This window comes from Anomalospiza imberbis, chromosome 17 (genome assembly GCF_031753505.1).
Source record: "Anomalospiza imberbis isolate Cuckoo-Finch-1a 21T00152 chromosome 17, ASM3175350v1, whole genome shotgun sequence".
In the NCBI taxonomy this organism is placed as follows: Eukaryota; Metazoa; Chordata; class Aves; order Passeriformes; family Viduidae; genus Anomalospiza; species Anomalospiza imberbis.
Window position 1 is genome coordinate 14483082 of NC_089697.1, and position 14647 is coordinate 14497728.

At 45.9% G+C, this 14647-nt stretch overlaps 1 protein-coding gene across 2 annotated transcripts in view; it reads right to left on the reverse strand.

The window, feature by feature from the left end:
- ARFGEF2 (ADP ribosylation factor guanine nucleotide exchange factor 2) overlaps window positions 1–14433 on the reverse strand; it is a 36588-nt gene extending 22155 nt beyond the window's left edge. Inside the window, exons 1-10 of one of the 2 annotated variants that reach the window (XM_068208117.1) lie at window positions 14249–14433; window positions 7651–7681; window positions 6721–6844; window positions 4837–4983; window positions 3816–3995; window positions 3195–3396; window positions 1852–1923; window positions 1435–1583; window positions 915–1045; window positions 157–391 (exon numbers count right to left, since the gene is read on the reverse strand). In XM_068208117.1, coding sequence (XP_068064218.1) covers window positions 157–391; window positions 915–1045; window positions 1435–1583; window positions 1852–1923; window positions 3195–3396; window positions 3816–3995; window positions 4837–4983; window positions 6721–6844; window positions 7651–7681; window positions 14249–14387 — 1410 coding nt within the window. In that variant the 5' untranslated portion in view covers window positions 14388–14433. Of the gene's footprint in view, window positions 1–156; window positions 392–914; window positions 1046–1434; window positions 1584–1851; window positions 1924–3194; window positions 3403–3815; window positions 3996–4836; window positions 4984–6720; window positions 6845–7650; window positions 7682–14248 lie in introns of both variants that reach the window. The other variant, XM_068208116.1, reaches the window with a different exon arrangement.
- Between the last annotated feature and the right edge of the window lie 214 nt (window positions 14434–14647).

The following is a 14647-nucleotide window of genomic DNA, read 5'->3' on the forward strand; positions in this document are numbered from 1 at the left end:
TCATGCATATTAGAATTTGGATACAGTAGTAATATATTAGTTTAGTAAGCAAACCAAACTAAGACATTAAAATGGAAGCTCCAGCTGTCTTTTTACCTTGAGAACAGTATTTTGAGAACTAGAGCATATGAAATTTATAGATTAAAAGTCTCTCACCTCAATCTGCATTTTTAAATGGGTCTTAAAATTTGAAAGCAGTGTGAGGAAGATGGCAAGAGAGAGCTCAAACACATCAGGAACAGAAGAGACTCCATTTTTAGATAATGCTACACAAAGATACTGCTTGATTGCATTGATGAACATTTCATGTGTCCTGAAAACTAGACCAGCATTCTGCAGCACTGAGAGAAGCAGCTGGAGAGACACAACCTTGGAACGCAATTCATGGGATCTAGAAAAAAAATCAACATTAAATGTATTTCTATATTTTCTTAGTATATACTTGCATTTGACGTTAGCACTGTAGCATTTCTTCTACATCAGGAAGAAATTACTGCTATTTTGATTCATTTAATTGCAGGGGGCAAGAGGGGTGGAAATCAGCCAAGTGAATTTTGAACTTCTACCATCCAAATTAGAATTTTTTTCAGTAATATTAACACCTTAGACTAGCCTAATAAATGCAACTCTGTGCTTCTTAAGCACTTCCCCACACTCCCACCGAAAGCTTCACAAATACTACAGTTGAGGCCACTCCAACTGGTAAGATTAATAAGCCTATTATACAAAACCCAAAAATCTCAAGTATTGAATTTTTAATAATTTGAAGCTATTTTCAATCCTAGATTCATCAAGCCAACTAAACTAAGGGCCTGACGAGTGGATTTTGAACACCTGCTTAACTATACAGCAGCAACTTAACTGTCTCCAAAAGCTACCAGGAGAGGACAGAATAATAAATCCAACCACATTACTTGGGATCTGGTGGTCCTTCCCCCAGCGGTTTCATGGAGAGCTTGCACAATGACCTGAACACAAGGAAGGCATCCTTTTGTAGAACATGGGAAAATCTGGCAGCAGCTTGATGTCCAGATACATCCGTTTCCTTGAGAGTAAGAAACACAACACAGACTCTCAGTGAAGAGAGCAAAGAAACAGAGCAATTAGGAGATCCCACAGCTCCTCCGAGAATCAGCTGCAGTTTAAACTAAACCTAAACAGGATTACAAGGGATCTGGATCTTTTTACACATGTTGACTGACCCTTTACCTCTGTCCCCACTCTGTATTAAAATACAACTAATATAATCAATTTTAGGACAGGTATTTTCGATATATGCTTAAATTGAAGCTGCTGCTTCCTTTTTGAACCTGAGCAGGACACATACACTGAGTTTCTGTCCCTTTCTTCTGCCAAATCCCACTTTATTAGTTGTCACAATAAAAACATTTATTCTTTTGTAGATGTATATTGGCATCCAGTGCAGTTATTTACCAGATTATCAGTGGAGGAAACAGACTGCCCATCATCTGGAATCCCATTTGTTTGTACATTTTCACTGCTAGAGCCAGAAAGGAAAGTATCTGCAGCCTCTAATGCAGGCAGAGCCTTGACAGGTTCTGCTACCTGCTTTTCTTCAGCCACTAAAGGGGAAAATGGAAAGATGATTAAAATCATGCAAGAGTTTTCTATCCCATGACTTTGAGAAGCTCTACCACCGAGTGGCACAGAAGTAGCACTGGTAAACTAGAAAGTTTCTCAGCTACCAGCAAAAGAATATGGTGATACAATCAAAACATGTTCTTGCTGCCTTAGTAGGTGTTCTTGTCAAGATACTTAGTAACAAAAATTACTGCCATGCTTCTATAATTGATAAATATAGAACTATTTTACTTCAGAAGACTTTACTACCTTTCACAGCTGACTCCACCACATCTTCCAAGATGCCTTGAACCATTTCCTTTCCTCCATCAATTGTTTCCTCTAATGAAACACAGAGAGAATTTTTAATTTAGTATTTTTGTTCAGGAAGAAGATTAAAAGGAAAGACAGGAAGAAGGCAGAAGAATAAAAACTTATCAGTTTTCTTCAGCAGCTCTCATTGAAAGTAATTTGTGAGAAGTCATTAAAAAATACTCATTGATGTTATTTATGTTGTTTGAATCAAAGCACTGATATTTTTAATGCAGTTATTTTGTCATTTTTATTTATCAACTGTTACAAACATTCCTAATTTGGATGCAGTATGTGCTGATGATACGGTCTTCATAATACGCACCATTTTTACCACAGGACTTCAGTTACCTGAGAGCGTTTCTGTCACATCCCACATACCATGACAACTCTCTTCCTTTCCTTCCCCTTTATCAACCTATTCAAGTCAAATTCCATTACAATCCTCTACAGTTAAAGTACACATGGTTTAACTGGAATTCTAGGGAGAACAGGAACCTTTCTGCAGCAGTCACAGTGTGGACACAAGCCAAGGATGGCAGCACGCTCTGAAAGTCTACTGAGGAGAGCCAAGGGAGCCAGTCACCCCATCACTGCTCCTCCAAGAGTGTCGATTTCTTGGGCTTCTGAAGGTCAGGGTGACCCCGAGATCGTGAAGAGTCTTTGCTTCCCAGCCCGAAGCAGCCAAAGAAGGAGCCTGGAATGTGTCCGATTGCGCTTTCAAGGTTGTTTATTTTTCCTTATCTAGAACATTCTTTCTCTGACCTGCCGAGCTCTGTCCAGAAAGGAAGCCATGGCAGTCTGCCCTGCCCTGTCGGGTGGTGTTTACCTTTTATATCAAAAGTTATGTATATTCTGTTTATAACAATGCACCAATATCTAACACCTATGTTGGACAGTGCATCTCTACCTTAAACCAATAGAAAAGTGTCACCATCACACCAAGACACGGAGGACAAGAAGAAGGAAAAGAAGGATAGGACACGCCCAAATTCCTCCATCTTGACCCCTTGAATTATATTCTAAAAACACTAAAATTCTACTTTTCCACCCTGTGTTAGTTCAAATATCACACTACTAAAATCCTTGTGGCTTGTAATTCCTCATACAGAGTTGGCAGTTTTTTCCACAGGCTAAAATCAAAGCCACAGGTGTTTTTGACTTTCTGCCAGGGTCTCCGAGCCCCTGCCAGGGTCTGGAGACAGCCAGGGCAGCCAGAGGGATGTCCTGGACTCCGACACAAGAGCACTTTTCAACAGGCTGGCTGTGAGTGAAAGCAACAGACCCCGCGTTGTGCTCACCTGCCGCCCGCAGGGCAGGGGCCCGCTGCAGCTCCCCGGGACCGGGCTCTCCAGGACCGGGCTCCCCGTTGGCCAGCATGGAGCCGGCGGTGCCAGCTCTGCCTCCCCAGGAGGTCTGCTGCCGCTGCCCCGGCCGTGGGGACCGCGACCCCGCCACCGCGGGGGACTGCGGCTTCTGCGCCCGCTCTGCTTCTCTGGACTCCTGCAGCTTGGAAAACACATATGGAAAGATTCATCTAAGCACAAAATACACTGAGGGAAATCCTGTCTATGATGACTGACGTTCCTTTGTGAACTCACGTCTTAGCAGGAATCAGTGAAACTACAGTCACTTGGCCAGTGAGATTAAAAAGATACATGTCAAGTTTATTTGAAAAGCATCATTTGTTTATCCAATGCCATTTGGCAGAAGCTATGGTGTGAAACCTTGTTATCAGCAGTGCACGTCACCTTTTATTTTCAATTCAGTCAGTATGCCTCACTGCACAGTTTGACAGGTTTTCTAACGTGACAAATCAACAGATATGTAACTAAAATGACAGATTCATTAAAAACAATAAAAAGTTTTCAGTCATTTGCAAGCCTAAACATTTGAGATGAGAAAAAGTAATAGCTACTTACAGCTTGATTTTCCATCCTTGTAAAAATTACATTTAGCATCTGTGTAAGGGTAGCTTTGGCAGTTGTCTGGTTAATAAGATTTTTACTGGCCAGATAGATGTTGTAGCAGGTTCTAACAGTTTGAAGAATTGTTCCTTCGTGAATTTCTATATATGGAGATGTTACTGCAGTGAGAAGAGCCTAGAAAAGTCCATAACATGGTAAAAATGAAAGCAAGTAGGCAGCAATGCTCCTCATGCATGTCTTCCAGAATAATCACTGAGTTTGTTACAAAACACAGACATTTTTTCTAAGGCTTTACAAGCAACAACATTTCAAATCAAAGAAAGTTCAAAAGGACTTCCACATCTCTGCTCTCTCCTGAGCTGTTCTTAGAGGGTCTTATCAAAACTAATTTTCTACCAAGGGAGATACTCCACCTCCAAAAAATTTACTATATTCCATAGCTTCATTTCCACACAAGAGCCAACTGGCTTACACTAATGTCAAGTTGGTCTACTAGAAAGTTCACTAACTTCCAACCTCAGCTACAGCAGCCCAAAGATATTTCAGAGCCAGAACACACACTACTGACGGACTTCACCAAGCCTTGTTGAGAACATACACTGGCAGCTGTCTGGAAAAATGGCCAGGGGAGCAGACAGGCTTGAACAGTATTCCAAGGCACTGCATCCCCGTTCCAGGGCCTGCTATCCGGGCTGAAAGCAATTCCCTGGCCTGATGGAGGTGGGCACAGTGAACCTCTAAGAGGAGCACCAAGCTGTCTGAAAGATGGTTTATCTCAGAAAGGACAAACATTTTTAAAAGATTCCTTTACATTCTGCTTTCCAAACAGGAAGTACATTTTCCTCACCAATTCTGCCCTGGTGACAGCCTCCCTGGATGTAGTGACACATGGGACAATGTGAGAAATGGAGCAAATGGGCCCTCAGTAATATTTTGCTTTTATTTCTTTTCAGTTACAAAATGAAAGAGAGAGAAAGCAAATTAATGTTGCACCAAAATAAATTGAATAAAATACCTTAATTATCTGCAGTTGTACTCCTTCATCTGTTTGAGGACCCTGAAAGCAATTGCAAATTGTTTCCACTATTCGGTCAATCAGTCGTTTCCCAGGAGCTCCGCTGTCCGGAGCATTGCCAGTGATATGCCCATATGCAATGAGTTTCTAGACAGAAAGAGTTTCTAGATATGAGTTTCTAGATAGAAAGAATGCAGCTTAGATGACCACATACTGTTAGGAAAAACACAGCGTAGCAGCATAAAAAGGTGTGTTTAGATAGCATACCTCACTTAACCAGTTTTAATGTGAAAATTTAACACCATCTATAGTCTGGCCAGCAAATAGTTTGACTGCTCACATATGTGGACAAAAGAGATTTTAGTATGACACAAAAGCTTTTTCAACTCAGGCCATGTCTTCATACCATAACCAGACAAAAAAATTTTTAACACCAGTCTTTCCCAGAGTGCGACATCCTCTGTCACATCGGCACCACAAGAAACCCCATGGTAACAGTCCTTGTGGAGCACGACAGACGAAGCAGCTTTACTGCCTGGTGTAAGGATACCCCAGCCCCAGCAAATGGGCTGCAGCAGGGCAGCCACACTCCTCCCTGTGCCCAGTGCCTGGCCAAGTTTGATGCCGGGCAGGGGCTGCTGTGACCCCTGCTGTGACCCCGGGCAGGGCCTGGTGTGACCCCTGGTGTGACCCCGGGCAGGGCCTGGTGTGACCCCTGGTGTGACCCCGGGCAGAGCCTGGTGTGACCCCTGCTGTGACCCCGGGCAGGGGCTGCTGTGACCCCTGGTGTGACCCCGGGCAGGGTCTGCTGTGACCCCGGGCAGGGGCTGCTGTGACCCCTGGTGTGACCCCGGGCAGGGCCTGGTGTGACCCCTGCTGTGACCCCGGGCAGGGGCTGGTGTGACCCCTGGTGTGACCCCGGGCAGGGTCTGCTGTGACCCCGGGCAGGGGCTGCTGTGACCCCTGGTGTGACCCCGGGCAGGGCCTGGTGTGACCCCTGCTGTGACCCCGGGCAGGGGCTGGTGTGACCCCTGGTGTGACCCCGGCAGGGTCTGCTGTGACCCCTGCTGTGACCCCGGGCAGGGGCTGCTGTGACCCCTGGTGTGACCCCGGGCAGGGCCTGGTGTGACCCCTGCTGTGACCCCGGGCAGGGGCTGGTGTGACCCCTGGTGTGACCCCGGGCAGGGTCTGCTGTGACCCCGGGCAGGGGCTGCTGTGACCCCTGGTGTGACCCCGGGCAGGGCCTGGTGTGACCCCTGCTGTGACCCCGGGCAGGGGCTGGTGTGACCCCTGGTGTGACCCCGGCAGGGTCTGCTGTGACCCCTGCTGTGACCCCGGGCAGGGGCTGCTGTGACCCCTGCTGTGACCCCGGGCAGGGGCTGCTGTGACCCCTGCTGTGACCCTGGGCAGAGCCTGGTGTGACCCCTGGTGTGACCCCGGGCAGGGGCTGCTGTGACCCTGGGGCTGCTGTGACCCCGGGCAGGGGCTGCTGTGACCCCTGGTGTGACCCCGGGCAGGGGCTGCTGTGACCCCTGCTGTGACCCCGGGCAGGGGCTGCTGTGACCCCTGGTGTGACCCCGGGCAGGGCCTGCTGTGACCCCTGGTGTGACCCCGGGCAGGGGCTGCTGTGACCCCTGCTGTGACCCCGGGCAGGGGCTGCTGTGACCCTGGGGCTGCTGTGACCCCGGGCAGGGTCTGCTGTGACCCCTGCTGTGACCCCGGGCAGGGGCTGCTGTGACCCCTGCTGTGACCCTGGGCCTGCTGTGACCCTGGGGCTGTTGTGACCCCGGGCCAGGCCACTCCTCGCTGCAGGAGCTGCGTGCCAGACCTGGTCACTGCAGCTTTCTCCATCTCGCTCTGACCAAGCTCACCCACAACACTCACCTGTAAACAATCCAGGGAAGTACTGACAATGCGTGGAGACTTTGACTGGCAGGCCAGCTCAAATGGAAGGAAATATTTATCTGCTTCAATGAAATTTGCTTTTGGTGGAGCAGCAGTGCCTTCTCTAGGTCAGACACAAAGAAATATTAATTTTTCTAAGCATATATATCATAGCAAACTACACTTTCTCCTTTTTCTGAATTTAAAGCTAAGTAATGCACAGCAGCATACAAATGTACTACAGCTTTCTTGCATATACTTTCTTAAACAAAGATTTTCTTTAAAAGTCACAAAACCTCCATTTTACATTTATTTATAGTCTATCTGATCTTTTTCGTATCTTCTTCAGCTTGACTCTTCCCTCACTATACTCCAACACTGTCCCACTGTCTGAAATATTGGAAAACTCCTACACAACTGATACATCTACCCATGTTATTCAAAATGGATTAAACAGTGCCCGTAAGCAGAACACTAAGCAAATAGAAACATTTGGAGACCCATTTGCTCATTTTCAATCATAGCACAGCACTGGAAAACTTTTTTAAAACTTTTGCTACGTAATATTTAAATTGGTGTTCTTGATCTAGGTAATAAAGAGCACATGCTATCAAACAGAGGGTATGTACTGCTCCCCATGACTTCCTATCAGGCTACTGAGTCCAGTAAAAGGAAGCAAAAAACTGGCACCTTCTAGAAATTTCACAATTTTTTCCTGGTGAAATTCACTGGCAGTTATGGCTTGAGTATCCACAGCCACAAACATTGTGTAAGTGAAACACACAGGCCAGGCCACATGTTCTTGGCAGAAAGCTGGGTAACTAGTATTCACAAACTCACCGCTATAATGTATATACACTCTTACACTTCCACAAAACTATTCCATTTGTTCTTTTCATACACTTCCGTTTAGAGTAATTAATAATTTACCTTTGCTTTTCCAGCTCACTTTTTATTTCATCTGGAAGAGAGAAAAAGAAATTCAAGCCTTAGCTATCATCACCAATAACACAGTAATAAAGACGTTTAAATCTAGTTTTGCACTTCAGTATTTGCTACTCCATTCCTGTAACACCTCAGCTTCAGAGATTGGAGTTTCACCAGTTATTCAAAGGTGTATCTCTCCAATTTTACATTTAAAAAGCTACTTTTTCCAAACAAAAGGTATCTTTCTCAACAAAAGGTATCTTTAGAACTCTCAGGCATACTATGCAACTTCTATTCAAGAGTAAGTCCACATCACAGAGCATTCAGGCCTGCAGAAGCCTTTAAGCTACTGCATAAGCCATGAGTTCAATGCATCCAACCTTCCCCTTACCTGCAGTGCCAGCCAGCCTGCTCGTCTTAAGCCTTAAACAGGAATCAGCTAGACAAGCTCCCAGGAGACAGGAAATCTCAAATGCACTCTCTCCTTTTGCCAGCAGATTTTTTTTTTAATTACACTTTTAAAGAGCTTTTCATAAAACTAAATACAGGGGCGAAGAAAATTCCTTTCTCACTTCTCTTGTATACAGCAGCAGATCCCAAAGATTCTAGTAAGGCGCTTTGAGGACTTCTAAGGTATCAACACGATGCACAGTACAGACCAGCATAAGCACCCACTGTGAACGCTGACAAATCCAGATCTAAACAAGCACCCACAGTAAGGCTGCACAACTCATCACCTGTAGCACCAGTAGAACCTTCCATCCCACCCTACAGCGCATGCTGCAAACTACCCTGACTCTGCAAATTACCATGCTTACAAATCTTGTTTCAATTACAGGTATTAGAAAATGATCATTCATTCAATACTTGTACTCCACAACTCTGGAGAGACTCCATTGTTTGCGGTCAGATGTCCACAGCTCAGATTTCAGTGCCGTCTGTGAACCTCAGGAATTTCTTCTGTTTCAGGAGAATCGATACACAAATCACACTAAGGAACAGGGACTGCAGCAAACAGATTACAGGGCTTTGTCCAGACCTGCTTGTCAGTAAATGGCACAGGAATTAATCCTCGCAGCATGTACTGATTTTGTAAAATTACTACCCACACTGGCTAGAGAAAATGGAAGCAGAACATAGAGAAAACCTATATAAGTTGTGAGTGATAAGCTCCATCCAGGATTGCTGTTCCCTCTGCCATATCCACTCGTTAATGAGCATCAGTCTGACATCGCTCAGTTCTCATGGCACACAATCATGCCACACCGACTGAAGTAATGTTATCCACTCCAGAGTCAGCCAGAGAAATCAGAAAAATGGAAGAGCCTGGGTGCACAGTGTGCCCAGCTCTCCTCAAGCCCACCACACAAACAACCATATCCAGCAGCTTTAAAGAACAGTTTTAAAGCTTGTCACTTGCCAGCCCTGCAGAAGCCAAGCCCAGCACTCAGCACTGAGGCCTGGGGGCTTCAGGGTCAGGAGGAACTTTGCAGCTCTGTGACAGCACAAAGCCAGCACCACCATCCCCTGATACTTTAGGCTTCAACTGGAGAGGAGACAACAGAATGGAGGCTGTTGGTAAGAAATGACCGAGGTTTTCTGTGCCAGACAACGTAAATCTTGCACAGCACCACTTCTTAAACCACTGTGTTTTTCATTCCAGGATCCAGCTGGCCTACCAATCAGGTGACTAGTCAGAAATTCAGTTCAGCATAATTTCAATTCAGGCCTTTTGATTTATTTACCTTCCATATATTTAACACCATATTATAATCCAAAGAGCTACTGACAACGTATGTGACCCACCAGTATATTGTGTCCCTGTTTTGATCTGCCTTGTTTTTAGCACAGTGCATTCCTGTAGCATGCAGGAACTGCTGCTTAAAGCACAGAGTCTTTTGGGTAGCTTTACACCTTCAGAACGCTTAGTCCTGCCTCCAGGTCTTGGCAGAGAAAGGCATATTTTAGCTATAGCTAGAATCCCAAGTACAGCAGGGTGCCAGGGTCAGCAAAAACATAATTAATGCTGTATTTCAGACACCCTGTAGAACTAAGGTATACAGAGCTTTTTCTTAATGAAGAAATGTTTCTAATGCAGAAACTCCACTAAGTTTCTCTTTCTTTCAAGGAGATTATTTTCCCCCATACTGACTGTTTTGCAAAAGATTCAACAAAAGATGTTGAATTGAAAGACTCACAAAGATTATAGCCTTAAGCAGACATGATCATGCCCAACTTTACTGATACTTGTAATAGATCTTGCACTGGAAAAATAATGCAAGAATAATATCCCATATTAGAGCAACAACAGTTTAACTCTCAGAAGTACTCTATAAACAACAACAACAAAAAATATCTAACCAAGGCCTGAACAAGTTCCCCACAATTTTATTATAATAAAAGCTTTTCTAAAGCCATATAAAAACATCTTCACCACAACAGTATTTTAATAGATAATACTAGCAGAAAACAATAAATGAAAGGACAAAAGGAAGCTGCAGGCATATTTGTGAAACTGATTACATCAAAACAGTTTGAAAACCTCCACATCTGAAGTACTCATTTGGTGGTCTGACCATCACAAGTGAGTGAAACAAATAGTTGCCTAATTGAAGTCTGCTGCCAAGAACAGCTTGCCAAGCCCTAACCAGACACTGCCGGCTTCCAGAAACCGCCCGCCACTGGTCCTCTTTTTCTCCAGTCACAGGAGTAAGGGGCACAGCTCAACTCCCTTCCGCTACAGAACACAGTCCCAATTTTGGTCAACATCTGGTCACCCCAGCACAATGCTGACCCCTCACTTGGTGCTTTAGTTACCAGAGCTCCCTGTCTCTCCCACGGCACCTCCTTCAGTCAGAAACATCTTCAACCCCTGTGCTGCCCATTTAAGAATGTCCAGCAGCATTCCTAGCAGGCAACAGACCTGGAACAAGAAGGGCCTTACAGCAATTTCTTCCAGAGTTTCTGGCCATAAAAGCAGGATGAAGCTCACACTGGGTATCTGCCTTTCTCTAGCAGATGGATGGGTTCAGTTCACTTGTACTGAAAAGTACACATTAAACCAGAGGACATTTGTTGTCTGCCTGCAACTCGACGCCTGCTCTGTGGCCTTAGAGTCAGGTTTGTGTCAGTGGCAGTAAGCGAGCTCCCGTGCAAAGAATGGCTTGTGCTGGCACAAGGACACGGGCCGTGGTCCGAGCAGCAGGCGGCAGTGCCAACACTGCACGTGGAGGAGCAGCCAGAGCTGCCCTCCCCCAGCCCAGTAAAGCCGAGCGCATTGCCCCAGCCCATGGGCTTTGGACTCCACGCAAAGCCCAACAGGCATCGATCGCACGCGCCTCTGCAGAGCCCTCCAGAAAAGGGCTGGGCGAGCAGAGCCTGGCCCCTGCCCCAGCGCTCCTGAACACGCTGGCCAAGCGGCCAGACGAAGAAACACAACTTATTTTGGACATTTGTCCTTCAGACACAGAGACTTCCTAAACACACAGCCAGATTCCTAAGTGAAGGCATGGTTGAAAAGATTTTAACTTGCTAATAAGCTAACTAAACAAATTCTGTTGTTTACAAAGCTTGAAGATATGCATGTGGAGCTGCCCGGGCTATCAAAGGCGGCTGCAGAACCAGGGTGGCTGCACAGTATGTCATCAAAAACAGCCCCAGTAGGGCAGGAGTAACAGTTTATGTGAGTGACCCAGGTGCACAATTAGCATTAGTCTAATACGAACTGCTGGGACACAGACTGTCAGTATTGCACTGCAAATTTTTCAGGATAATTTCAGTAGATTTACTAAGAATCATGTGTACCTGGAGCTTCATGTAAATGCAAATGCTTATTAAGCAACTATTTTTATATAATACAATGCTCTGTTGAAAACAAATTTTCTTTAAAACGCATTTTTCTAAAGCAGAGCAGAAGAGCTTCTCTGTTTAAAACCCTCCATTTCTCCCAGTCTCTCCTGGGGTTTACTGGCACTACAACTACAGGAGACAACCGTTACACCTACTGATGAAGCAAGAGTGAATGAAAGAATCTATTCAAACTCTGCTTACTTAACATTAACGCTGTGTATTTCAAAGGAGGGTGTGGAAAGAGGTAAAGAACCCCAAAAAAAACACCTCTCTGAAGTGGTTTTGTTCCTTTTCCTCCACACTTGTGTTTCTGTCCTAGTCGCACCTATGTTCTTCTGATTTCTACAAGGTCATGTGTATTTTGTAGTCCAAAACTGATCCGTATTAGCCCAGTGAAAGGACTGAATTACAGGGAAAAATGAGTAAGAAAAATTTAAATTTAGAAAAAATTAAAGCAGATTAAAATTAGAATTAAAGAATACCTATACTTCCTACACAAGAGAGACAGCAACATTCAGTAGTAATTTACTTAAATTCTTAGGAGTTACAGGTACAAACCAAAACAGAAGTCATGTAAGAAAACAAAAGCATCATTCCCATAGTTAGAAACTTCTTTCTCTCTCACCAAACAACAAATGTAAAGCACAGGTAAGTAATAGAAACATCACTGCAGTAACAGCATAGCAGAAACCATAAAAACTGGCTCATTTCTATTAGGCAGATGTAGAACACACCAGTTTCTCCCTATCTGGAAAAAAAAAAATTCATCTTAGACTTCCCTCGTCCCAGGAACAGACATCAGCTACACATGCTCCATCCTGTGTTCCTGGTTTATAACTGGCACAATGCCACAAGGCTCCAATTAAAACACCACTGCACAGAGAAGACTGCACAGCAAAAGGGATTTAGTAAGAAGTAGAAATGCATTATTCAAAGTATAACTTGGAGAAAAGTGCAGCTGACACAATGACCACTTTCATAAAGTAACTACATTTCTTTCAAACAGAATTATTTTTATTCAGTGTTAACTGGACTTATTATTCACAACAGTGAAGCTTCTTTCATCCACGACAGCTTCTGTAGGTTACAAAGTTTGGCCTGAATTCTTCAGACCGCCAGTAACATTCTTCCCACATTTCCTCACATATTTACTATTGCACAGAGCTTGAAAATTAAGTTGACACTTTTGGAACGGTCATAGTCTTAGTTTATACAAATTATATGCTTAATTAAAATTAAGTATATGGAAATAAAACTGATTTTTTCATTTGAGAAAAGAAAGAAAAGGGTTAACCAAAATAGAATAAAGTTTGGGGGGAAAAAAATCACATGTAAATAAAAGAAACCCCATTCCTACTGGCAACCTAAAATGATCAAGTAATATTCACCAAATGTAACAGTCACCCAGGCCCCACACAGACATCCAGGCCCCTAACAGTTGGTCAACAGAAGGTTATCTCTTTATGCTGACCTCTGCTTTAGTCCAGCAAAGTCCAAGGGCTCCTTTTCAAAGCAAGTTTATTATGTGCACCATGACAGGCATTAGCTCCCCTCCAACGCACTGTACCTCAGAACACGCAGGCACACCACAGCCCAAGTGGCAGGTGCCAACAGGGGCTATTGCACAACTCAAAATCATCATCTGCAATGCCTCAGCAAACACAGACCTTCACCGGGCTTCTCAGAAGGAAGTTCCCTTTCTCAACCTCTCAATATATTTATGTAGCAGCAAAACAGGTTCTCAGCCCTGTAAATGGGTTCAGTGCGTGTGGGGACAGCTGGGGAAGAGCTCAGGAAAAGGAACTCATTAGGAAAAGCAGTCTCTAACTGCTGGGGCATATGTGTTACTCTGCTGCCCACAATGCCAACTTTAAGTAATAATTAAAATACTCTTCTATCTGGTTACCCTTCTCTGGATATACTGTCACTACGGGTAGCTCTTACAGATCTCCTGGCAGTAAAGACAAGTGGGAGGAAGATAAAAATGACAGCATGTCTTTGAGCTCACTCTGCCTGGGACAGAACTTGCACCTGCCCAGCCTCCTTACATACCCAACCTGTCTTTTCTTCTGTCTTGCAGACACTAAATGTTCCCAATTCAAAGGAAAATACAGATAGGAAGCAGCCAAAACCGAAAGAGAAGTGTCACTTTTGCAAATTAAGAAAGGGCCACAGAGAGCCCCAGCTGCAGAGCTCTACTGTTCTACTCAGTTTATCTTCTCCCTCTCTGTGACACACCGTATGTTCTCAGAACTTTTACCACAGCGACCTTTACATAAGCTTGTACTTGCAGAGTCAGGACCAGTCCACCAGTTTCACAAAAAGCGCTTTCAGCTCTGAAAACATCACAGATATTATACGTGTACTTGGACACAACGCTAACAGTCCTTAGCCAGTCCGAACACGACCCGGAGATCGGGTCAGATCTAACAACCCGAGAAGCTCCGGGACTCCGGAAGTCGAGGGCCCTAAGAACTCTTGTTTCCTAGTCCAAAAGCTGCAATTCATTTTCTCAAATCCGAAGCGGCAAGACCAAGTCCCTCCTGTTTCACACCGAGACCAGAACTTAATAAAACAGGTATTCGGGGGTTTTCCCCACGTACTTGCACGTCCCTCCGTTCCAAGGTCCCGAGAGGATCTCCCGCACCCTGCTGGGCCGCGAGGTGGAGGGGACAGGTGCCGGAGGGCTGGGCCCCTCCACCGCCGCGCCCCGCGTGACCCGTGCGGGCCGGGCCGGGCCGGGCCGACTCACCCAGCGCCACCTGGCAGGCTGTCCGCAGCTGCCCGTGCGGGGGCCGCTTCGCCTCCTTCTCCGCCAGGATCTTCTCCAGGGCCCGCGACACGAACATGCTCTTAGTGCGGGAGTCCTGCTCGTGAGCCGGTGGCTGCATGACGAGGCCGGGAGCGGGGTGGGGGCCAGGAGCAAGAGCCGGGCGAGCACTCGGGGCCCGCGGCACCACCCGGAAGGGAGCGCCTCCCTCAGCGGCCGCGCCGCCGCCACGGCGCCGCCATGTTGGCACCGTCACGTGACTCGACCCGGCCCTGGCCCCGCCCACGGGGCCGCGCGAGCCGAGGGCGGAGCCGAGGGCGGAGCCGAGGGCGGAGCCGAGGGCGGAGCCGAGGGCGGAGCCGAGGGCGGAGCCGAGGGCGG